General features: G+C 37.3%; 1 protein-coding gene across 9 annotated transcripts in view; it reads right to left on the bottom strand.

Moving 5' to 3' along the window:
- ANOS1 (anosmin 1) overlaps positions 1-27,278 on the bottom strand; it is a 142,970-nt gene that overhangs the window by 69,323 nt on the left and 46,369 nt on the right. Inside the window, exon 1 of one of the 9 annotated variants that reach the window (XM_083825302.1) lies at positions 262-27,261. The exons of the other annotated variants lie outside the window; for them this stretch is intronic. Within the exon in view, the coding sequence (XP_083681428.1) occupies positions 262-291 (30 nt within the window). The 5' untranslated portion in view covers positions 292-27,261. Of the gene's footprint in view, positions 1-261; positions 27,262-27,278 lie in introns of those variants that run through there. 9 annotated transcript variants of the gene reach the window in all.

Here is a 27,278-nt window from a genome sequence, read left to right as displayed (position 1 = left end):
TTATGAATGTGCATCAAGATGAATAAAAAATGGAGTAGAATAGAGTAGAATAGTTCAGCTGTGAGGTACTTTCACAGATCATCTAGTCCAACTGCCCAACCACTAACCAAAAGTCAAAGCAACTAAACAAGATCATTATCCAAGTGTATCTTGAACACTGACAGGCACAGGGCATCCAACCATCTGGCTAGGAAGCCTATTCCACCATGTGACCACCCTCACAGTAAAGAAATTTCTCCAAATGTCCAGTCTGACCCTCACCTGGTGCAGATTTTTGCAGTTCCCTTGCATCCTGTCATTGGTTACCGTGGCGAAAAGACTGGTCAATGCCTCCGTCTCCACTTCCCCTCCTCAGGAGGATGCAGAGAGCACTGAGGTCACTCTTGGCCTCCTCTCCTCCAGACCGGGCAGTTCAAGTGTTCTCAGCCTCTCCTCACAGGACATGCCTTCCAGTCCTTTTACCAGTTCTGCTGCCCTCCTCTGGACGCTTTCAAATACCTTAACATGGTTTTGTATCATGGAGCGCACAATATTCAAGGTAAGGCTTCACCAGTGCTAAATACAGTGGGAATCACCTCTTTCAAGCTACTGAAGAAGATATTTGCAGGGCTCTGGATCATACTGAAGTAAAACGTTTCTCCCTCCAACATGGCTCTTCATCACTTTTAGCCCACCTAGCTAGGGCAAACACAAAGTTGAAAATTCTCTCAAGAAAAAGCAGAATCAGGCCTTACACTGACAACTTAAGATTTTCTGACAGGTATCTGTCACTGCATAATAAAAATTAAAATCAAGAAAATGTGAGTCAGAACAAGTTGCAACAGCGTCAGTTTTCTTAAAACCTAGTCTTCGGAGAATAGAATAAAAACAAAAAAAAAATCTTAAATATAACATTTGGATATTACATTTCTAACAACTTGAATGCAATTCAGCAAAGACCTGACCCAACACTCCCCAGACCAATGGGAGTCATGTCATAGATGTTTAGCTTTGCCTTGATGTCTGAAGGGAAAGCATACACCATTTCACACCAATACGAAGAATTTTGAGGAAATGCCTAGAACACCCCTGAGAAAACTGTTCCCATCCAGCAGGCAAATGCATCCAGATTTTCCAGATGAGTATGAACATGTGTGCTTGTTAAAAGGACACTGAAAAATAAGGAGGAATCTAGACCCAGAAGCAGCTGTCCTTGCCCGTTTCATGTAATGAGAAATGCCTTGCAGGAAGTCATTGCCACCCACCCTCGGGAGCTAAGCTGGGCTGCCTAGATGGCTGATTGCCCAGACCAGAGGCAACGGGCAGGCAAGCAGGATGCACCATTGCTGGCCCCTGGTTGCCAGACCCTAGCCCCATGGTGAGGCCAAGGGCAGTGCCGGCGGGACACAGCTGCCTGCAGAAGGAGGGGAAACTCAGTCATTGAGGGCCATAGCGCTCCTCAGAAGATGACGGGTGTCAATGACACGGCCTTGCTAAACTGAATCCTACTAAAGCACCTGCTTGGTCAGCTCCTGTGGTTAAACCTGGGAGTTGTAGGCTTGCTTTCTCCATCCAGGCCTTGGCTGTGTTGATGACTGCTAAACTATGCAGCAAGGGCCGGGAGAGCTAACAGAAAGTACTAGCCAACCTTCAAAATCCATCTGTGTATATGAGCACACACATAGGTGCACACATATGAAATATTACTATAGATCTATTAACAACGAGGCAATCAAAGTAGGAAAAAAATACTGTTCCATTCAAGGTAGAAATCTTAGTATTGATGTATTTTGAAGTATATTTTTTTTCAATTTTATTTCTGAAAAAAAATGCATTTAAGGGACCTGTTATAGAAGTCTTTTTTGTCCTATTTTTTTAATTATAAATAAGCCACCTGTGAGATTAGCATGTGATGCAGGCCACTTCCATTATTAGGAAAGGGATTTTCATAGCAGATCACTGCCGCTTTTGCATAGGAAATGTTGCCTTTGACAAGGGAGAGTTACACCAACACAGCAGTTTTGAAAATCTAGTAAACTGCAAAATATATTTTAAACATTGAAATAAATACTTATTCAAATAGTGTATATTTATTTACATATTGTATTTAAAGTAAATTTCTGAATATGACATTTATAACTATTTAAATAGCAAACATTTACTTCAAGGGGAAGATTCTACCCTCAATTTATCTGTCTAGTACGGCTTCTTCATACACCAAAGTGGGACCAAGTCATATGCAAACTGTTGTAAAAAAAATTGAATGAAAATATTATAGTTGGAATATAATTATTCTTTTCATTATCATTCACTACTCCAATTGCTCACAACAGCAAGGTCAGAAATTAATGTTTTAAATGTAAAAGATATATTTCAGTGTTTTGCTGTCCTAGGGTTAATTAACTGGAACCTAGATATATTTATTTATTTTTAAAGCAAAAAGACACCTTTCAGTGTACAGTCTCCTGAGAACCTGTCATATCATAAAGACAAATTATCTAAAAAATGTATATTCCAAATATCAGCGGTGAACCTTCTTGCGGTCAAGAATTTAACAAAAGCCAAAAGAGAATATACTGTTCATTGCTCTTACAGAGAATCTGTTTGTAATTGGTACAGTTAAATATATGACTGCACCCAAAGGAAGCATGATAAAAGTGATTTTCAATCTGTACATCCTAGCACAGTGGTAGTAAACACAATGCAAAACATGAACAAGTAGTAAGAGAGGCATAAATGACTGAGGCTTTCTTTAAATCTGGTGTTTATATATAGAAAATTGCACAGAAACTGTTACTTTCTGTATCTCAAAAAGTAGACTCTAAGTTGTCTGAAAAACATAATGTTTTGATCTAAGGACAGTAAAAGCACAGCTAGATATTTATACAGTCCAAATCCATTCATACCATCTTAACCTGGTAGAATAATATTAGATATTAGAATTATCATATCATAGAACATACTTTCTTCTGAACAGTTTAAGGCAGCTACTTGCTACTTTTCTTCTTCATCTCATGAATCATGAGATGCAAGATGTGTTTACTGAAACTCTTTCTCATGATATAACTGAGCAGAAATAGCAGGAATACCTATAATTAAAAAAATAAATAGCACATACATTAAAAAAAAAATTGCATTAGTTCTGGATTATATTTTCCCAAAGCAATCCTCATAAATTTGCTTCCTAGAATCTCATCTCATTTATTAATGCCAAAAAGAAATATCACTCTTTATATTACTGTTTGAATCAAAGGCCAAATTCTCCAACTCCAGTACTGTTATAATTGACACGTGTCTGACATAGTGTTCATGTACTTAGGAAGACATGCTGCAATTCTAAAAGCTATACCTGTAAGGATATAATCAAATCACTTTTTAAAAGTCTACTTATGCATTTGTATCTCAGCCTCCTGTGGAAATGAATTTCCTCACAAACTTTAAGGTGGATATTTTCTTTCTATAGACTCAAAGAACCTTACTTGAATTCTGCAAATTAAAATCAAGAAATAACCTTTTGGTTATGAAACTGATGGTAGATACACCATTTTAAAGATTCTTGTTCTTTCTGTCTTGTTTGTTTGTTTGTTTGTTTGCTTGCTTGCTTGTTTGTTTTAATCTTCGGTTTAAATCTTTGACCAGAGCTAGGGACCAGCTCTTTCTTTGATCAGCTCTCTCTACGCACCTAGAACACATAGGTGTGGCTCTGTTTCGAAAAGTATATTGCAAAATTAAAAGCTCGAGTAAATATATATGCAGCAAGAATTTCAGGCACTTGCAGTGAGGATTCCTACAGAGACAGGTAGGTAACTCCAGAATTGTGATGCAAGTTTCCACTCATTTCCACTCTGGATCATCCTCAGTGCTCTCCAAAAACTTTGCTTGATGGTTTGATTGATTCTGAGACTCCATGTGAGTAATTCTCCACGAGTGGTTCATGGTATCAGTGTATTAAAGTTTGCGGGCACCCTTCCTAGCCATCAAGTGCCCAAGGTGAGGCACTGCAGCACTAGGCTTTCAGGTGCTTGTACTCCCTGTCAGGTCAGGCACACACAGAATCATAGAATCATAGAATGGTCTGGGTTGAAAAGGACCTTCAAGATCACCTAGTTTCAACCCCCCTGCTCTGGGCAGGGTTGCCAACCACTAGAGCAGGCATGTACACATCTATCTTGTTTTAAAGAAAATGTTAGAAGCAGAGATGCACTAACGAATCAGTCAGTGTCTCAAGACAAAAAAAAATAAATAATAATAATAATAATAATAATAAAAAAAATGCATAAGCCCAGAGAGGAATGCTCAATTGCAGAATCAGTAGCTGTCATATTAGCTTCTACATTGATACATGCTGGTCAAGAAGCCTCCAAGCATTCTGTGAGATCCATTTCAAGCTGAGTCAGTCTCTTGCTTCTCAGCCTCTTTGCCTCTCCTCCCCCATTAGTAGATTGAACCTTTGAAGCACTGGTCATCTACTTTCTAGAAACTCAGTGTGACATTTTAGCTCCTAAAATTCAGTTACATTTAAGGTAGACTGGAAGTGGCTCATGTATCTTTAAAACTTTGAAAGTCTAATAGGAACACTTGTGAAACCTATTCTTTTATGTAAAATACCAGCTTCACAGGACAACCTGAAGTTACTGTCTGTTAATGAGATTCTCAAGAGAATTAAAGTAGCAATATATTTTCCTTGTAAGTGAATAAACAAATGGGTTAAACAACGGAGAAATGTTCCCTGTCTGTGTTGTCTCTTTATGCTTCTGCAAGTCACTGGGCATCATGATTTTGGGAAAAGGAATGATTTTGCATTTGAGAAGGATCAAGTCTTAAATTAGTTACATGTGGGGGTATTCTGTGACATTGTCATGTCTACTGGGAACACAGCTGGTACTGTTTGAAAGTATAGATAAATGAAGAGCTGGTTTTGAATGAAAGCCAGGTCTTAAGATTTTAGACGCTCACTAAACTAAGAGCACTTAAAATTACTTGTAATTCCTTGGTTAGAGCAATATGGGTCTTTAAAATCCCTTTAAGGAGCACTTCTTAGTCTTTCTTAAAACATATTTTTTATAGTTCTGTACTGATAACATCCTGATGTGTACAGTGATGGTCCAGCTGACAAGGAACAGGTTACTAATGTGGAATGTGTTACCTTCTGCAAGTACTAATTTATTCTAATTAATACATATATATATATATATATGAAGAAGAAATAAAAACTCTTAACATGTAATCAACATTCAGACAATTTATCCTTACGTTTTAGGACAGATGACCATTTTGTATTTTCCAGAAGTCAACAGCAAAATACCTGGGTCTGGCACTGAAACAAAGGGTATGGTCTGTCTATTGGAGATCTGCGGTTTTAGTTAATTTTCAGGAATTAGTTTCTCTCTCTCTCTCTTTTTTCTTTTTTTTTTTTTAAAAGATGGTAAATGGCATACCTTCCTATTATATAATACTATTATATAAACCTACAAAATGATACTCTATCTGGCTTCTTGAAAGATATGAACAACCTTTATTCATCTCAAAATAGTGTTAATACTGAAATATATATATATTTTTAAATTACATTCAAAACAGCATTAAACAATTTTAATTCTGGTTTCACATCCAAGAACTGTGCTCATAATAAATGTAAATTATTTCTGCAGATGGGACTGCCAGGGTTACAGAACCACTAAAACCTCTGTTTCATCAAACTCTGCAGAACATAATTACAGATCTTCCAACTGCAAATTCTGAATGTCACAGAAGATATATATATATACATATATATATATATTATTCAAAATAATATCCAAATAAGTAGGAGAAGGAGAGCATGCTGACATGCTTCTTCGAAGTCGTACCTTGCTACTTGGGCAGAGAGGTGGACAAACCCTTAATTTTGTCTCTGTTTACTCAGCTTTTTACAAGGCTTAGGTATACAGTTTCTGAAGCAAACTGTAACTGATTTAGATGCAATCATCTTCTGTCTACTAACCAGCACTTTAGAGAGTGGAGTGCTCATTTGAATGGTCATTTCACAACATAATGGCCGTTTCACAGCAGAATGGAGTATTTCTGAGAACCTTTACTGGCTGCAAAGTCGAGCAGAGCTGTTTAAATTGCTACGGCAAACAGCTGCATTTGATGTGCTGCATTTGATGTGTGTATTTTACTTGGACGTGGGGGCACTAAAAGCACACACGGGTATTAGTGCTCTCCTGTTATGCAAACTTGCAAATACCAGAGCAGTAGATATGGTACAGGTGATTTTCAGAAGTGGAATTGCTGGATATCTAACAAACACCTGAGCTTGAAATAATCATTTCCTTTTCTTAATTACCCATTTTTTTCAGATGAAAGCATCAGGGGTAACAATACCACCATTTTAAGTGTCACCAATTTGAATAAACAAATTTTTATCAACACTCTAAGCAAATAAAAGTAGCTTTATGACTTACAATCAGAATTAATATTTCCTGGAACAGAGATAGGGAAAGGGATAGACATAGCATATCAGTTAAGTCTGTCTGGGCCTCTGCATATACCAAGTAGCATACAAGGCTTTTTTCCTAAAATTGACATTATGTTTCAAAAATCTGGGGGAAATGCTGTTCTGATTGCACTGATCTCTGAAAACTCACCACTTCAAATATCCACATTACAATATCCAGCATTTGAGCACCAAAAAGACCACAACCCTTGCCGAGAACTTCAGGTCAAATTTTCTGGAAGTGTGTGTAGCCTTTGCTGTGAGTTCCCGGAATTAAACAGAAAATGAAAACTACCAGAAAACAGTAGTAGTTTTAATTCTTGGCTGAACTTTCATATTTCAGGTTGCAGTCCTGCAATGCAGTTTACCAATAAACTGATCTGTTTGTATCTGTATCAATGTATCATGGATCTGTCATGACAACTCTTTTCCTTTTAAAGTTTCTCCAAGATTTACTCCTATAATTTAGAGAGTAAGCAACATGGCAGAAATTTTTGGCTTGTATGTTCTTAATTTCTAGATCACTGTTCCCTGTTGCATGTTGTGTGTCCTGTCCCCGCTGGATAGGCTGTCACAATTTTCAGAAGTAGCTATAATGATTGGCTGATGGTGATTCTAAAAGAAGAAGCCCATTTTGCATTCTAAATTGTATCTTTCATATACTGTGTTTCATTTCTTAATGTTTGTCTATTTGCTTTAGTGATTACATAATAGTTTCAAATTAAAAGTGATCACAAATATTTTGACATTTTAGATATGCACAGAATTTTCATTGAGAAAACAAGATTCTTTTAATCCCAAACAGAAAAAGGAAAACCTCTTCAGGCTGGCACTTTCCCCTTCCAATCTGTTAAAGGCAGCTTCAGATAACCACACACAGTCTTGCTATAAACACCATCTTGCCATGGAACTTGAGTGTCTGTCAGAGCAGCACTGTTCTCTCCAAGCACAGTCAAGTTTTTTGTTGCTGTTTTATAAATGAGTTAAACTAGTGAACTCTTCTGATAGCAGATGACTCTCCTTGTACATCACCCTGCAAATTCACACATACATTTCTGAATGAAAGAGCCGCAACTAAATGTTCTTTTCGCTTGTATCTACCGCAGTATGGTTTTATAGACCACCTAACAATCAGAGACGAAGAAAAAAAAAAAAAGGGAAAGGGGGGGGGTCTTTTTGTCTAAATTGTTACTTTGTTTCCCTTCTCTGGCTTTCTATTTCCCTCCCAGCACGACCATCACCATCAGAAACGACATATTCCGCATTACTAAATAGCAAGAGCCATAGGGCTTTTCACTTCTAATTTCACGCCATAATAAAATGCAGTGGTTGTTTCACTGGGGGACCTGAAAAGCCTTCCTTTGTGAGGCTTGTTTGATGGTCAGGTTAAGTATCACATTCTGGCAGCAGGCATCTGTGCCTGCCTCTTCATGCAGTTGTAGCAAAGGGGGAGGAAAAAGAACAGAAAAATGAAAAGGAGGTTGTCTTGAAAAAAAAAAAAAAACATCCCCTACTCTGAAGCAAGCAATTTACATTACATGTCTATTGCTTGGCCTAAATATTTTTAAATATATCTGTTGTCCACCACATTGATAGGCAGATCAAGCTAATAATAGTAAGTCTAGAACATTTTCAGCGTATTCAGAGTTACACTTGTTGCATTAATGGAAAAAACTAAAGACCGGAAGGAAGTAGACTAATGATACATATTTGTGTGGGTGAGAAGAAGTAAAAAAAAATAATAATAATAATAAAAAAAATGGATCTAAGGAAAATGAATTTGCATTTTTATTTATTTTAAAATACATGCAAAGTTACAAAAAAAAACAGTAAAGGTGATCAGCAATAATAAGCAAACAATATGGTGTTTCTAAAAAGTATCAGGATTATATGTAATAGAAATATAACTTCATTCTATAGAAAATAGAAGTTAAAATTCAGTTAATCTCAAGTAGAAGAACAAAAAAAGCAAGATGTAAACGGAAACTCTGTGAAGTGCTCTACACTTATCTTGGCTTTTTCTAAATATATTCCCACTACACAAAGAATGTTTTTCTGTCCCATGTTTAGAATCCCTATTGTATCCATTGAATCTTTTGTAAAAAGAGATAATGTGATTCCTTTTCAATAATCTCTTCATGTATCTTAACACAGTCTACTGAAAAAAAACACAGTGATTAAAATTCTATCAGTTTACATGACAATTCATGGAATAAACACTGTTGGATAATACTTTAAAAGCTGAAGAGTTTCATATGTGATTTAAAAAAAAAAATCTGTGATTTAAATAATTAAGTGTCTGAATACCTTAAAAAATTCAAACTAAGTGACCTGAAATAGTTATTTTGCTTCAAAGGAATTTCTTTCAAAGGTTATTAAATAAATGGCTCCCACCTATTATTTTTCAATGTATGTTACACATTAGCAAGAAAGATTACACTTCCATGTTAAATGTCTTGGTTAGTCTTCTAATTTTTAGGTTTTTGAGGTTATAGTTACATTGTAGGCATAAGCGAATCTAAATCCATGTCACCACAAGACGGGCAGTCGTGTACCAGGACTAGCAATCGTTCAGATGTAAATGAGCTGAAGCAGAGACCCTAGATGAAAAAGTAATCAGTTCTTAGCCAAGTAAACTTCCCCATTCAGCTCACTCAGTAGCCTCATAAAAACAAGCTTTCTGGGGCAGGGGCATGCGCAAAAGGGAAGGAGAGAGGAGTGTGTAAACACCTCTTTAATTGATAGCCTGCACTTACAACAGCTTAAGCCAGTCATAAAACCACAGTCTAAAAAACAAATACTGATTCATTTTCACTACAAGGCTGAGTAATAAAGTTTGATGTTATGGTGTTGAGAGGTAAGCAGGACAAACTGGCAGCTGCGTTAATAAATAAATAGTTTGGATCACACTATCACAGAATGTAATAAACTGTCCTCAGCCTTGTGTTGGAAGAATTGAGATGGATATATTTTCCCTGGCAGCAGGTTTGGGCTAGACCAATGGCCATTTCCAGTCCCAGAACAGAAGGGAATATAATTCTGCTGACCAGACTGTTGGGAACAGCTTCTGATTTCAGCATTCATCAATGCAGTAGTTCATCTCTGTGGCTCAAACAGGTATCACTGCATTACTTTACAGTATAAATTCAGAATGTTAATTGGGCAAGCACAATTCTTCTTAAATTTAGATGGCAGATATCATTCCTAAAAGAATTTCAGCTGTGGCTGAATATATATCTTTATTTTTTTAACTTCAACTTGGAAGCTGAGTATTTTGATTAATTATCCACTGATTTCTAACATTACTAAAACATACTGATCCTTCCAATCACAGACTACAATACATAAAGGGAAAGACTGATAGTAATATACTCCTAGTCATCCTAAAGTGACCTATCATAGTGTGCAGATGTTGAAATAATGAAACGGAATGTAATTGTCATAAATGTGATGCTGTACCACAGCAAAAAATGTGAAGTGGAATTATGGGACATGTAATGCTTCATCTAGTTTTCTGCCATTCATCTTAATGGGACTCTTGAGCAAGCTCTCAGAGGAATCAAACACAGTAAGATTCTGGAAGCATGTTGGTATTAAGTCCCCAGAGAACAACTGTCTGATAAGCCACTCTTTGCATAGCATTTCCTATACTGACAGATGAAATGGACAGCTTCCCTTTTTATGTAAATATATGCAAGGAAACACATACTAGTTAATGAAGTATAGCCAAAGGGTCACAACCAGAAATTGTAATTCAAGATTAAATCAGCACAGATTGCAGGTGCCCTGAACATCTCAGGAACTGTCTACTCTGATTGCCCAGAGGCATCCTAAATCTCACAGTAATGCATGTCTAGATAAGACTACTAGAATGTTCAGGTGTATATAGAAAGCATGTACCTGTGAACTGCTGTGTAATTCCTATAACTGCAAAATTGCAAAACTTGACAATCCTGAAGAATCTTCACTGTGGGCCGTGGAGTTGTGGCACCTCTAACTGGATATCATTCTTTACCACTTACCTCAATACAAACAGAGTTAGGGTAGGCAGTAGTAGTAAGATGACAGGCAAAAGGAAGGAGAAAAACAACGGTGCTGGATGAGAGAAATAGAAAATGGAGGGATGGACCAAAAAATATATAAAAAAATAATAATAATTTTTAAAAAGTACTGCAAAGCTTTCCATGCAAAGTCATCTGTAAGGACTGTATATCCCTGAAGGTATATTAATGTGTAATAAAATACTGCAGCTTTTTGTTTAGTTCAGGACACTTTCAGGTTTTCTGTTTTCTATTTAGCTACTTCTAATGAAACATTTTAAGGACTTTCTTTTAAGAGTTAAACACTCCTTTTGAAACCAAACATTAGGAAAGAAAGACTTCAGAGCCAATACACAGAGATGCTAAAAACTGCTTTGGAGCCTTACAAAAGACGTCTCTAACTCTTGTCCCAGTAGCTGGTTTTCTCATGAATCATTCATTCTCGGCCATCCGCCTAGACACCTTACAATTTACTATGAAAGCTGAAGCAGGTAGACTGCCAAACATAGAAGGCTTTTGCTGGCCACACAAATAGTCACCAAAGGCTAAAGACAGAAGTGAAGAATGATCTCTTACTATTTGTCAGAGCCAGAAAAGCTAGGTAGGAACTTGTGCCAACTTTATATGTAGAATCTCATTGATCTCCATATATGAAGGGCAGAGCTCATATTCTCCGTGGACTATTTTTCTCCCATGTCCCAACCTTTCCCTCAGGGCTAATGTAGCACTGAAAATGTAGTACACCCTATGGTTTTGCTACAGAAAAAGAGCAACCCTATATTTTAAAATTCACAAAAGAAGTCATTATTCTGTGAAGTCAAGTAGGTAGTTTTCTCTCCTTCAGTAGGATCTGGGCCCGAACCTTACCTCATGAAATAACTGCAAATTTGAGATAAAACAGGCCTGTTTTCTGCTCTGGTCCCCTCAAAATTTCCCGTTGCTATGAGTGACTATCAATGAACAGTGGGGAACCAACCTGCCTTTCTTGAAAAATAAAGAAACTTCTTGAGGTCTAAATAGCCCCCACAGTAATAATACCAGGTACCCTAGTCTATGGAGACGGGAAACTGTTCATTATCTTCAAAGCTCAAAGGAACATGAAACACCACGTTGAAGAGATATATAGCTTTGTGGCCAGAAAACTCAGCAGGAGCTGTGCTTTAAATGTACCAGAGCAAAGTTAGTTATTTCCCCAGACAGAAAAGTATCTGGGGCTTAATTCAGTTGCTCATTCACAGGTATCTATATCCAATAAAGCTCATAGTACAGCAACTGGCCTCCAACTGCCTCTCTTGAAAGGCAAATGCTTTTTTCTGAGGCATCTGTCACATATGCCAGCCTTACATGAGTGACTCCAGGACTCTATGAAAGCTTAAATGCAACAGGATGCTCATGTATAAACAAAAAATACAGACCTAGTCCGGGATTACGATTTAAAAGCCAAGCTGCACGTAAGACAGGGTCCCAGCCACCCATTAGCTGATGGAGATCTAGTCAATACAATCAGTGGCGTATGAAGAACCTTTCAGTGGACCTTTGTCTCCTATAGGGTGAGATAAATAGCTCTCTGGACACTACTGATTGTACTAGCTGGATCCCTATTGACAACAGTGGGAGCCTGGATACCCAAACCACATACAAATTGTATAGAATCCAAAGCTCAGGTGTTTGAATCTCAAATTAGATTCCACCACTGGTTAAGGTACTGTTAATTAAATCGGCATGCTTGGATTATCATACCGACAAACCATTTTTTACCCAAGAACTAATATTCCACAATACTCCTGGAAATAGAATACTACTGTAGCAAGCATTTCAGGCAGACATTTCTGTTCTAATTCTGTGGCTGTGTTATATTTCTCACATATAAAAACACTCAGTCATAAAAGTAGATAGAAAAGTACTTATGGAGAGATTTCTAAACAAGATGTAAGATATAATCTGGTCTGTTTCACTGCCAGTCACATTTGTTACATGATTTTACTCATTTTTACTCCCTCAATCCAATTTGAACTTATATAATTTTCGATTGCTGTAACATTTCAAATATGTTTAGTTCTATGTATGAAACCACCAGGGCACTATTTCTGCTTATTCAAACAAACTGTCTTAGTCATTTCATATTTTCCACAGTATTTCTTTGGGCAAGAGGCTAGAGATGAATATGTAAGCACCTTGGGGTAACCATACTATATTTGTCTGAACAAATGCATCAATTGATGCTGTATAATGAAAATCTTTTCCTTAACCTCCACAAGACAGTTAGATAAAATATTTCTACCACCACATAAAACTTCTATTGCCCAGTGGCAAAACTGCTAGTATACTGAAACTGTTTACAGAATTACTTGTAGCATAAAAAATACGTGTAGTCTTTATTATAAACGCTAGTGGTTACAGATCAAATAATGAAAAATAGTATTTTGGGAACTCTGCAAATTTTTTCAAATACTGTTGTGTTTTAAACACAAGTGAATTAAGAATATTTCAGGATTTTGACTACTAAAAACATCTTCATAATGTCTGACTGTAAAGAAATGTAGTGCCTCTCTCCTTCTGTATTTTACAGGTTCCAGGTGGAATGGCTGCAAAAGTTTGCATCCATCTGACAGATGCGTTCTTCAAGTATACTAAAATTTCCTTATACGTTCATAGAAAAATGACCTGTTTTGCAGTTTAACCTCAGTGACTCAGTATCATAGGGCCAATTTTGTGTGTTAATTAACATATGCAACATTCATTAAAATTAATAGGAGCCACCCAGGCAACCAAGGTGGTAGAGTTTGTCCCAAAATCTTTCATATATTTTGCACAACTTCTAGAACAATATTTAGGCCAAGTCACTTGCATAAACAATCTTTCCATTCAGATTCTTAAAAAAAGGCAACAGCAACAACAGCTGTTCCTTGTTGTCCAAACACATCTTTGTCTTTTTAACCTCTTAGACTAAATTATACCTGCTTTTTAGAGACTAATTTCAAATGATGTCTTTTTCAGTTATTTTCTTCTATGAGTACAATTTTCCTTCACACATTAAAAAAAGTAGCTTTAAAATGGTATTCTTCTAAATTGTAACCATTACTTACTTTCATTTACTTACTTCTTCATTAGTCCTTCTCTTGCTCAGTGGAACTATTGAAATCCTTTTCAGGCACTAAAATGACCAGCAGGGAGGGCCATATCAACAACGTTTAGACATAAAAGACTTACCAGGAAAAGGACATCACTGTAGGGAAAGGTAGATTGATTTCATCCACGTTTAAAAAATACATATATACTTACTGAGTGTAGTTCAGGCTTTACTTTGGTTACAGAGACTCATGATACATACGAAGTCATTATAATTTTGATGAAGCTTACAATATCATATAACATGCTCTTAAAGATACAACCTATCACAGTTAAGACAAGAAATTATCTTGTGCCTGCAAAAGGCCTTTTATGCTATTATAATTTCATCCCTATTAGTATTGTGCTAGCGTATCAAAGTTCTACCACTCCAAACTACCAGCTGATATAATTTTATATTTTTCTCCCCTCCCTGACCTGACAATAGCACAACAAAGGTGCAGTGCTATAACACATAAAGTATATTTTGAAATAGAGAAAGAATTGTAGCCATAGATCATTATAACTCATTTTTTGAAAAATGTCATCATATCTTTCCAGGCACAAATCCAAACCAAGAATTCAAAGAGAAAAAACATGCTGGCCCCATCTGTAATACATTTTAAACTAATTTATTGCCACTAACTGCTCTCAAGTAACTGACTTACCCTGCAAATACTATAAGCTAAAGCTTTCATTTAAGAGCTTTATTTTATTTGCTTCGTGGATTGTTTTGGCACATTTTCCTGTTTCCCACTGCAAAAGTGGGAGTATGTTTCATGTACTCTGAAAACATTAATTTAATGTTTCAGAAGAAAGAGAAAATACTCTGAAGTTTTTTATTTGCCACAATAATAACTCAAACTGCTCCAATTACCCCCATTTGCTACATGATTCTCCAGAAGCTATTTCCTCCTTGAGACCATTTTACCAATTTTTCTAAATGTCATGCCATCTTACAGTCAGATTCTCTTTTAAACAAAACATAGAAATGTATCTTTAAAAGGATAGCTTTGGCTATGACAATACAATATACAGTCTAGAAAGACGGCATATTTGATGTTTGAAACAGTGACTCCAAAATATAAAGAAAACAGAAGCAGACTAAACAGTGACATCTACTTCCTAAGTTCACACAAGGAATACTTCATCAGTCTACATATCCTAAAGCTTTTCAGGTTTTGTGTGTGTGTGCGTGTTTTGTTGTTGTTGTCGTTGTTTTGTGATGGTGGTGGTTTTGTTTGTTTGTTTGTTTGACTGTTTGTCTTTTGGGGGGATATCCCTCAGTTATGCCAGTTCCTTATAAAAGCTTTATTCAATGGGATGAAGATTACACAAAATACAAGACCTGTAGTGGGCTTTATCTGACAATGTTTTGCTTCCTGTATAGCCATTCAAACCAAGCAGAAAACAAATGATACCAAATTAGAACACCAGTGTTTTCCAACTCTGTTGGATCCAGTCTGGAAATTAGAGATGATGCCTTTACAAAGCAACCAGTGAATTGGTTGAGAGGCATAAAAAAGTATTACTCAAGACATAGTTGATGAATGGCATGCTCCTCACTGGCTATTAAATCAAGCAGTACAAGTGAGAGGAGATGCAAGTCCTATTGCCTTTTACAATGAGAGAGTACCTTGTGCAGAGACAAGCAGGTGAGGCTCCATGAACAGCATAAGCCAAATCAATGGTTCTGTCCTCCTGCTCTGCCTGGGATGCCCATTCTCTTTGCTCTTTTGCACTTCAACTGAAAAAGTGAACAGCAGGCTGCTAATAGTGAAAAATCCCCCTCTGCTTGTCTCCTCCATCCAGATGATAAGCTGACCTTGTTCACTTCAAAGTTACGGTAGTGGGACAGAACAAGTAGCTGGAGGAAGGGAAGACTGACCCTTGCAATGTCATCCAATACACAAAACAGCTTTGTGGACAACCTACCCCAAAAACATTTTATTTTGAAAATTTCCTTTTTCCTTATCCTCTTACTAAAGTGGGGAAAAAAAAAAAAAAACTCTGGCATTTTAAAGTGACTACCAAAAAGATGAAGTGTTAATGTTTTTCTCCTATTGTGCATTTAGAAGATGTGAGCTCTTCCAATGATCCTCAAAAAAAGAAGCATTGTGTTCTAAACTAATAAAATCTTATTTGCCCTATTTCTACTCAAGGCTTCATATATTTGAACATATATTTGAGAGACATATAATTGAACAACCTGAGCATTAGAAAATATACAAAAAAAAAAAAAGATAGGTAACCATGTTGCTCTATGGCTGGTCCAGAGATCAAATTGTTACGCTGAAATTAAACTGAAGTCATTAAATCATTTTTGACAGAGGCTGACAAAGAGCTTAGGCGTCAAGATTAAAGGGAGCAGAGGGATGGGTGACATTATAGTGGGGGTCTGCTACAGGCCACCTGATCAAGAAAAACACGCAGGTGAGGCCCTCTATAGACAGAAGCAGCCTCACGTTTGCAAACTGTAGTGTTCACAGGGAACTTCAACCACCCCAATATCTGTTGTAGGGACAGCACAGTAGGGCATAGACAATCCAGGAGTTCCTGGAATGCGTTGATGATAATTTCCTTAACCAACTGACAGATGAGCGAATGAGGAGACTTGCTGTGCGGAACATCATTCTCACCAACAAGGAGGGGCTGGTGGGGAATGTGAAGCTCAAGGGCAGCTTTGGCTCCAATGATCATGAAATGGTACAGTTCAGGATCCTGAGGGCAGTGAGGAGGGAGCACAACAAGTTCACTACCCTGGACTCTAGGAGAGCAGACTTTGCCCTTTTCAGGGATCTGCTTGGTAGAGTACCTTGGAACAAAGCCCTGGAGGGTAGAGGGGCCCAAGAAAGCTGGTTAATATTCAATGATCACATCCTTCAAGCTGAGGAGTGATGCATCCTAACAAAGAGGAATTTGGGCAAAAACATGAGGTGGCCTGAATGGATGAGCAAGGAGCTCCTGGACAAACTCAAGCAGAAAAACGAGGCCTATAGAAGATTGAAGCAAGGACAGATATCCTGGGAGGGATACAGAGACATTTTCCAAGCAGCCAGGGATCAGGTTAGAAAAGCCAAAGCCATGTTAGAATTAAATTTGGCCAGGGACATCAATGGCAACAAGAAAGTCTCCTTGGTACACTGGTGATAAAAGGAAGACTAGGGAAATTTTGGGCCCTCTCTGGAAGGAAACTAAAGACCTGATATGGAGAAGGCTGAGGTACTCAATGACTTTTTTGCCTCAGTCTTCACTGGCAAGAGCTCCAGCCACATAAACCAGGTCCCAGAAGACAAAGGCAGAGACTGGAAGAATGATGAACTGTAGGAGATCAGGTTTGAGACCACCTAAAGAACTTAAAGGTGCACAAGTCCATGGGACTTGATGAGATGCATCCATGGGTCCTGAGGGAATGGTTGGATGTAGTTGCTAAGCCACTATCCATCATATTTGAGAAGTTATGGCAATACAGTGAAGTTCCCACAGACTGGAAGGGGGAAACACAACCTCCATTTTTCAAAAAAGGAAGATCCAGGGAACTACAGGCCAGTCAGTCTCACCTCTGTGCCCAGCGTGATCATGGAGCAGATCCTGCTGGAAACTGTGCTACAGCACATGGAAAATATGGAGGTGTTTGGTAATAGCCAACATGGCTTCACTAAGGGCAGATCATGACTGACAAATCCGGTCACCTTCTATGACGGGGTTACAGCTTTGGTGGATGGGGAAGAGGAACTGAAAATATCTAACTGGACTTGTGCAAAGCACTGACACCGTCCCCGTTGATGTCCTTGTCTCTAAATTGAAGACGCATGGATTCGATGGATGGACTGCTTGGTGGGTAAGGAATCAGCTGAATGGTCGCACTCAAAGAGTTGTGGTCAACGGCTCAACATCTGAGTGGAGATCAGTGATGAGTGGTGTTCCTTAGGGGTCAGTGTTGGTCAGTACTAGGACTGGCACTGTTTAACATCTTTGTCAGTGACATGAACAGTGGGACTGAGTGCACCCTCAGCAAGTTCACTGATGACACCAAGCTGCGTGATGCGTTCAACATGCTGGAAGGATGGGATGCCATCCAGAGGGACCTTGACAGGCTTGAGAGGTGGGGCTGTGTGAACCTCTTGAAGTTCAACAAGGCCAAGTGCAATGTCCTGCATCTGGGCCAGGGCAATCTCAAGCATAAATATAGGCTGCGTGGAGAATGGATTTATAGCAGCCCTGAAGAGAAGGACCTAGGGGGGGGTGGTTGATAAGAAGTTCAACATGAGCTGGCAATGTCCACTTGCAGCCCAGAAAGCCAACTGTATCCTGGGCTGCATCAAAAGAAGCATGGCCAGCAGGTCGAGGGAGGTGATTTTCCCCCTCTGCTCTGCTCTCGTGAGACCCTACCAGGAATGCTGCATTCAGCTCTGAAGCCCTCAGCACAAGAACATGGACATATTAGAACGAGTCCAGAGGAGGGCCAAAAGGATGATCAGAGGGCTGAAGCACCTCTCCTATAAAGACAGGTTGAGAGAGTTGGGGTCGTTCAGCCTGGAGATGAGAAGGCTCCAGGGAGACCTTATAACGACTTTCCAATACCTAAAGGGGGCCTACAGGAAAGCTGGGGAGGGACTCTTTGTCAGGGAGTGTATTGATAGGACAAGGGTTAATGGCTTTAAACTAAAAGAGGGTAAGTTTAAATTAGATATAAGAAGGAAATTCTTTACTCTGAGAGTGGTGAGGCCCTAGAACAGGTTGCCCAGAGAAGCTGTGGATGCCCTACCCCTGGAAGTGCTTAAGGCCAGGTTGGACGGGGCATTGAGCAACCTGTTCTAGAGGAAAGTGTCTCTGCCCATGTCAGGGGGTTTGGAACTAGATGATCTTCGAGGTCCCTTCCAACCTGAACTACTTTATGATTCTATAATTCTATGATTGATGGTGTTAATTTGTTACTAATTTAAGCAGAAAGCTTACATACTCTTAGGCTGGACAATACTATATGCAGCCATGTATTCTTACCTTCTTACTTCACTGTCAAACTAACACGCATGTTAAGAAGCACAATAAAACTTTTTTACCTAATCTCACAACCCCCTTCTCAAAGCAAGAGGTTATGGGAGTTAAAGAACTTACCAGGTTTAAATTCTGGTCTCCCAGCTTCCTGAAGCAAGTGCTCTCAGATCTCAGCAGTACTGCATACTGCCCTTACCTTTTTCCACTCTAGAATGTTCTCACCTTCTATTCCAACTACACATTCTTTACTCTGGGTGTCTACAAGAGTCTTGGGGGCATGCAAATTTTTGCAGTGCCTATTCTAGAGATATTCTGCTTAAAAAAGCTCAGGGATTTCTCAAGTCCTCCTCAGCAACATTAAGAATCCAAGCTGGAGGAGACAGACAAATATTTCTTGCCTCTCTTGAAACTGACAGTTTGATAGATATTAAAAATGTACATGAACAGATCTTTATCAATTCCCCAAAAGCTTAAAGTGGAACAACTAAAGATATAATATTAGCCAAATTAGTAATAACAAAAACTAATCAGAGGAAGGGCAATGAACTGCATTCTGAAATTTCTATTGTAAGAAATAAGATTTCTAAAACTGAAAATAATAATCAGATGTAGCCCATAAGGCTTCAAATCAACTGAAATCAATACCTTTGAATTTACTTCAGCAGGTCTTCAATTGGACTATAATTGCTTTAATTGAGTCTTGAAAGATAACCTGTGATCATATCATGTACATTATAATAACAGATAGTTGAAAACTGAGAATTTTAATCACAAAAGGCCTTTTTTTCCACATTTTTTTACTATCTGTGGTTTGAGTGAATACATTTTTTGTAAATATTTATTCAAGTTTGCATTTTTTGCCAATATATTCTAAACTGTTTTACATTGTTCAAATATCTTTATGTTTCTGTTTGCTCACGGTGTGACACAGCTTGCCTTTGGAAGAAAAGATGCAATTCTGTTTTACCATTTCCTTACCATGTAACTCATTTTTCAAAAATTAGCAGATTCTTGTTTCCAAAGTTGTTTTCAGTACAATGTCAAAACATGAACCATTTAAAATTGTTCACTAAACTTCAGCAACGTTATAGCAATTAAGTTAGCATGCAATTGTTTGCATTTTATTGAAAAAAGGTCTGTAAAGTGGTGATTTTATTAATTTGTAATAGTTCTGGTCTATTGCTTTGAAAAAGATGCCAAATTATTGTACAAGATTTTACAGCAATATTTTTTCCTGCAGCTTTTCTGCAAAACGGAAGACTAATTTCTACACGACCTTGCAACAGTACCACTGTTCTAGAGCTTTTAATCAATTTCAAAAATATTGTGTCCAATTACTAACTTCGTCTGTTAAACATGATAGTTACTTTATCAGCGTAGCTCATAGGTGTTGTATTAACACATGTGTAAGTATTGTTCAAAGAAAATGTGTCCAGTTCAAACTGCACTTCTTAATTGCTTAAACAGAACCAAATTAGCATTCACAGCCTGCATTTCCTTAACAACAGGGTTTCAAGCTGAAAATAATTTGTAATTCAAAAAGGATTTTGGTCAATAGATTCTCAGCATGCAAAATATGTTTGGCACTTAAAAATTCCAAGACCTGTTGAAAACTTAACTTACGAGTTTACATTTTCTTGTTTCCTGTTATTTTTCAGTGAAACATTATAAAATGGATGTATGATTTGATACAAATTGGAATTATTCCCAGACATTCAATTTAGACTAGGTCTATTGCTAATATCTGATGAAACCTTAATCTATATTTACAACAGCTCTTTAATTTGACTCCAAATGATGTAATGTCCTTATGGCTTAATAAACAGGAAAAGATGCCAAGAAAATAATCTCTTACATAAATTTGAAACATACCAGCCTTCTATTCAAAATGTTTGTCTGTACATATGTACAGACTATAAGTATAGCTGCTGCTATATGTTTACTCCAATAACAGATGCATAAAGATGAAATCAGGTTGATTCATTCATTAATTATAACATTGTGTGTTATATCTAGCACTGAATGTGCACAAATCACATGCATTTATAATTTATGAAGATTCTATGGTAAATAACAAGTCACAACATTTAAAAAAAACAAAACACCACAAACAGTACTTTTCTATTATAAAAATAGAAAAGCACAAGTACAACAGCTTATTTTTTCCTCTGTTTGGTTGTCTTTGGAAGTGTGAAATATGTAGACATAATGAAAGTAATATGTGGTATTCAGAATGCTGAAGAAACTTCTGAAATAGTTCTCAAAGAATTTAAAATGTCATTTACCCTATCAGGTCTGCCCATGATTTGGACATGCCTTCCTTGCATTTGCCTTGAAGCAGAGGAGTGGGAGAGAACAAAATAATAGTCCTGCCAAGTCTCCTATGACAGAAGAGACACTCACCAATTTAAACCTCACCTGAAGTCCACTTTCCCCTTTTTCCCTCCAGCTTGATGCCCTTATCTGACACATCTGCAGTGCCATGCTGCTACCAACTTCTACAACTGTATCTGGCTAGTTGTAAGAGTTTGCTAACTCTTACATGTGTATGTGGTGCAGGAAATCTCACATTTTAAGGAAACAGAATCATGCTGCAACAAGGAAAATGTATGTCTAGATACAGACATACTTATGTCTGTCTATAGACAGACTATATTCTTACAGAAGAGCAATGATTGCACAAGGGAAACATGATTCTGAAGACTGGAGATTATCTTCTGCACATTTCCCTGAAAAAATATTTCTTTTCTGAAGGGTATAAGTGTTCCAAATAAACTCCAGATCACGTAGAAAGAGATTCAAGCATTATCTCAGACATGGGAACAAATTAATGTAACATCCTCATCAACTGGGGATTTGGGATATGGCAAGAACTTCTCCCTGATATTCTTAACACTGTAACTATATTTCATCACAGCTACACCTGTTTGATTTTTTCGTTTGTTTGATTGTGGGTTTTTTTGTGCATTAATGGGCAAAGGTTTCATCTGTATTTTTATTTCATGCTTGTCATCTTGCTTATTTTTGTTAGGTAGGGCACTGGTGTTACGATAATTTGACCTGTTGTGTGAAAAACAATGGGAAATTACATAAAGGAATTTTGAAGTAATGTTTAGTAAAAATCAGATGTATTCTCTTGTGAGTGAAGACTGAAACAACAGTTTTTATAACAATTTCACTTCTTATTTTCTGAGCCATACAATATGTTTTGCATATTACCATGATTTTAGGAGAGATGTCATCTAGAAAAAAGCAAGATCCACAGATCAAAGAGTTGGCAGGCAACTTTGTAGATTATTTCATTATGTAACCACCCTTACATGTTAACCCCCAAAGCACAAGAGTTGCTACAGATGGCTTTTGATGGCAATTTTTCCTCATTGTAGTTGTAAGACACATTAGAATGATTCACAGATGAAAGAATGTGTAGCAACACCTGTACTTCTTTCAGATCAAGTCAGAAGTATGATCATTGGGTTTATCCAAATGCTTCCTCCATCCCTTTACCCCGCATATATAGAAACGTTAAGTGTGGTTGTTTCCCACGCTCAGCTGGCATACATGCTTTGGTATGAAATTATTCAATCAGAACACTAAATTTGTCTCACCCTGTTATTCTTTTGTCTCTTACAGATGACTTAAATAATAAAATGAGAGCCAGGTTGTTACTGAAACTGACAAAAATGTTGAAGAGCAAGATGATACAGTATTAAAATTTTAGTTTCATAGAATAAAGAAAGGTAAAGCATTTAATTTCCTATGAACCAAATTATCTTTGATATTCTGGGTCACAATACAGGAATAAATAGTACACATTCCTAACATTTCAGATGTCTTTCATCAAACTTGAGCCAACATCATTAGGATGATTGAGGTGATGTACAGCAGCATATGACTGTTTTAGCCAAAGAAATGGAGAGGATAAGTGTGTTGAGCAGCGGATGAGACATGAGTTTTTATGTTTGATTCTGCAAATGAACATGAAGAAATACTTGTGTAACAGATGAATGCATTAACTAGGTGTTTCTGAAGCTTTTTGAGAAGCTTTTTGTGGCTATGGTGCTTTGAAGGTCATATCAGGAACAGTGTTGATTTTTCCATGTGCCAAACTGAGAGCTGATGTGGGATTTGGTTGCTCTGCCTCCCTTATACTGGCTATCTGCCCCTCACAAGAGACTTCAGAAAAGGACACATGTCAGAGTTTATCCTCATTAGTTGATAAAACCTCACATTAAAATTTGCCAGTATTAATTTATGTTTATTAATTCTGTTGATTAAGGAACCTAGAATTCGTGTCTCCCCTTCTTTCTTTTTTTCTTCAGGACAAACATTTCATGATGCTGCACGCTAACCCACCTGGGCAATGCTAACACTCTGTATAATAACTTCTGAACATTTCTGGAAAGACCAAATTGTGCCAAGTAAGATAGCTGAGAATTAAATAGAGGTTCAAGGAATAGATAAAACACTATGCAGAACAATTATTTACTCATCATTTTCAGGCTCCATCACACCAAATCCTATTACAGGACATTACACCAGTACATGGTTAACAGTTGATTTTCTATGCCTAACCATGTAGAAGTTTACTAAGACCAACAAAGTACATGTTCATGGCAGACCAGTATATATTAATAAAGTTAAAATATTTCATCAACCATTAGTATCTTTGGAGGACTCTAATTTAGAAAAATCAATTGGAGACATTTCTGACATATAAGAAGAATCAAGCTCTTTATCTATGAATATTTATTTATACTGAAAATAGAGAGCCAAAGTATGGCACAATTATTTCACACCTATCAACTTATCACGGTATCAGTTATCATACAAAAGAAATGAAAAAGAACAGAATTAGTCCAAAACGTAAGCATAGACAAAGGGAACACATACATTATGAGACATCAATTATTCCAAAGATATCCCAATAAAGCTTTCAATTTGTCAAAGCCATCTGTACTATTACAGTATAATAATTTTCCTAGTATAATAATTTTCCTGTTTAGCACAAATAAGTGTAGACGACACATAGTTATAAGTAGATCAACCTGTGAAAAGGGTTTATGATTTCTATGATAGAGCATATGAGTCCCTTTTCATTGATGTGTTACGTAACACAACTCTTCCTTTGTTGTACTGAGATTAGATGGCATAAAGATGATTATTGAATTCAGTGGCATTATCCAAGCACCCTAGTGACCAGGAACCCCACAGGATCCAGTAGTGTGCCCTGGGAGCCAAGAAGGTCAATGGCATCCTGACTTGCATCAGGGATAGTGTGGCCAGCAGGACTAGGGAAGTGATTGTCCCCCTGTACGCAGCACCAGTGAGACTGAACCTCGAGTACTGTGTACATTTTGGAGCCCCTCACTACAAGAAGGATATTGAGTTCCTCCAGCGGGTGCAGAGAAGAGCAACAAAGCTGGTGAAAGGATTAGAAAACAAGACAAATAAGGAGAGGCGGGGGGATCTGAGGTTGTTTAGTATGGAGCAAAGGATGCTGGTGGGAGACCTCATCACTCTCTACAACTACCTGAAAGGAAGGTGCAGAGGGAAGGGTATTGGTCTTTTTTCTCAGGTGACAAGGATGTGAGGAAACAGCCTTAAGTTGTGCCAGGGGAGGTTTATATCGGACATTAATTTCTTCTTGAAGAGGATGGTCAAACATTTGAATGAGCTGTCCAGGGAAGTGGTGGAGTCCCCCCCCCGAAGGTATTTAAGAGACATGTGGATGTGGCACAAAGGGGACATGGTTTAATGATGGGATTCAGTAGGTCATGTTGATGGTTGGACTTGGTGATCTTGAAGGTTTTTCTAACCTAAAAGAGTCGATAATTCTATGTCTGCATGTCTGTCTAATAAGTTATCCCAGTATCTCATTATACAAATTGAGGATCATATAGTTTCTTGACCTGTGTTTTTAATTTTTTTTTTCCTTTCTAATATTGTATCCACAAAACATTAACTCTATTCCCTCTCCATGTCTATTATAAATTGCTGTCACTTGTTTTATTTGGTAGTCTGTACCTAAAGTTTTAGATTTTAAAAGGAATATGATGTATCCTAAAAAAATAAAATTAAATTAAAATAAAATCCCTATCCTGTTCTTAGCTGAATAAAAAGTGATATCAAAGCAGAACTAAAATTTCATAGGAAAGCAAGCCTCCCCTCTTCACAAGCTGCCTTGGTTGCTATTCTGCTAATATGTTATGCACTTGTATTTCATATTTCTTTCTTCCCCATCCATCATTGTTGATTTACATAAAATCATCATACTTAGATTTAAATAGGTGCAGAAACCCCACAAAGACATTGGGCAGCAAATATTTCCTATATTCACTGAAATATGTAATTCTACCAAGACAGCCATAGGAGATGTGTAGAATTTTCATTTCAAATATTATTATATTTTTCTTTCCAATAAGCATTTCAATTCTTAGATAAATCCATGTATGCAATGCCAAACTTATAGAATAGAATTATTTTTAGTACAAGAATGGTTCTAGTGATATCTATGCACTTTACTAATGCTGACAAACTACTTCCAATAAACTCCATGAGAGGTAAATACAATTTTATTTTACAGATGGGGAAGTTAGAGAAGTGAGAGGACACAGAATTTGCTAAGACTCCTTAAAGTATATCTACAATAAGACCATGTGTTTCTCAAGTCCAGATAAATCAAAATAATCTTATTTTTGCTTGAGTTACATTCATCCATAAGCAATTAACCATTTAAAATCCCTTTCTATCCTCGGATGACAGCATGAGTTCCCCAAGCCTTAAGAACCCTGTTCATATTTTGTTGTGACAATCCCTGTATCCCACCTCTGTCTTCTTTTGTACTCCCTTTACATCTAAGAATATCGAACCCTAAGATTTCCTCACACAGGTTAGTCTGTGATTTTTCTTCTGTCAAAATGAGGCTGGCTAGCAAAAAAAAATATAAATCTGTCCAGCTTAACTTGTTTTGACTGAAGCAGGCTATCATGTGCTTGCTGGATTAGCAGAGTGGGGAAGCAGTAATCGCAGGGATACTGCTGAGAGGGAAGAAGTGATAAACAACTGGGGACAATAATCTCTTCAGTGGTACTATAAGAACCAGAAAAAAAAAAAAAGTGTAGTACACAAATCAGAATCTGTAGCCCAGCTTAAAGGAAACATATGTATTGTGTCTTTAATTTGTGCTTATTTATTAGCATGACTTCAGCCACAGCGTTTTTTTTTGTTGTTTTGTTGTTTTTTGTTGGTTTTTTGTTGTTGTTGTTGTTTTGTTGTTGTTGTTGTTTTTTCTATTATGAAAATCTACACTCATCAAAATGACAAAGGAAAAATACAGCAGGTTAACCTACGATTGCATTTTATTCTTTATTAATAAGATCAGGAAAGTTTCAGGTGCACTGGAAAATGGGAATCAGCATAAATGAGACAGTGATTCCTTGGACAGGATCCAGAGAGCCACTTCAAACCTGTCATCATCTAAGTACTAGTTACAGCAGTGTACATACATACACATACATGTGTACACACACACACACACGTGTGCTCAATGTAATTCACCAGAGTGATTCAGATCATTAGGTGTGCAGAGAACCCATGACACATCAAAAACCAAAAAAAATACTCTTGTGGAAGTATTATCCACTTGTCAAATAGAAGCAAACAGAGAACTTAGCAACACACGGATCTAAACTCTGAACTATGGATAAATGAATGCTCACAGTGAGAAAGCCCAATCAAATTAACTTCAGAAAAAATAAGAGCAGAGAGGATGAAGGTAAGTTACCAGCTCTAAAGGAGAGAAGAAAAGGGGCATTCATTTCTCATCCAATAACTCAGAGCAGCATCACTTCCCACTCTGTCCATCAATAAGAGCGAATGTAAAACAAAACAACAAAAAAAAGAAACTATTTAACCCTCTTAACTAATGTCCCAAATTAAACACTGGCATAATCTATTTGGTGTCAGTTGATGTCAATTATCACAACTCATTTTGGCACAATATATTATTTTTGTGGTACTCCTCTCATAATTGTGCATAACACAAAAAGTACAAGCAGTATCCTCCTTTAGAATAAAGTCAGCTGCACCTATAAAGTGACCAAATAACCATCAGCACTAGCTCCAATACTCCTCAGCAATGAAGACTGCTAAAATTAAGCAATGATACTTTCTTGCAGCTCAAGAGACAGCCTGTGCAAGCCTAAAATTAGCACACACCCCTCCTCCAAGACAATTTATCTGATCCTTGAAAAAAAAAAAAAAATTCACATCAACCTGAATGTGAATTGAATGCTGCTGCTTTTCTCTTCCCTCTTTTAAACAAAATCTGCATTTCAAAGGAAATTGACAATTTTATGTTGGATAATGAAGACAGTATCTGCCAACTCTTCCTTTTATGTTTCATGTTTCATATCTCCCTTTTCAATTTTACATCTTAAAACACCTGGTTTGGCTGGTAAGAAACGCATTGTCCCAAGGATGCACATATTACAAGCAAAGCAGTGGTCTTATTTTTTCTGGTTGTATCACTTCGTGATGATATCTTTATCAATATTACAGAATAGCTGAAGTTGGAAGTGAACTCTGGAGATCAGCTAGTCCAACCCGCTCTGTTCAAAGCAGAGTCCGCTAAAGCAGGTTGCTCAGGATCTATACCTATGTGCAGAGAGAAG

Source organism: Anser anser, assembly GCF_964211835.1.
Source record: "Anser anser genome assembly, chromosome: 1".
NCBI lineage: Eukaryota > Metazoa > Chordata > Aves > Anseriformes > Anatidae > Anser > Anser anser.
This window is presented reverse-complemented; position numbering and strand designations above follow the sequence as displayed.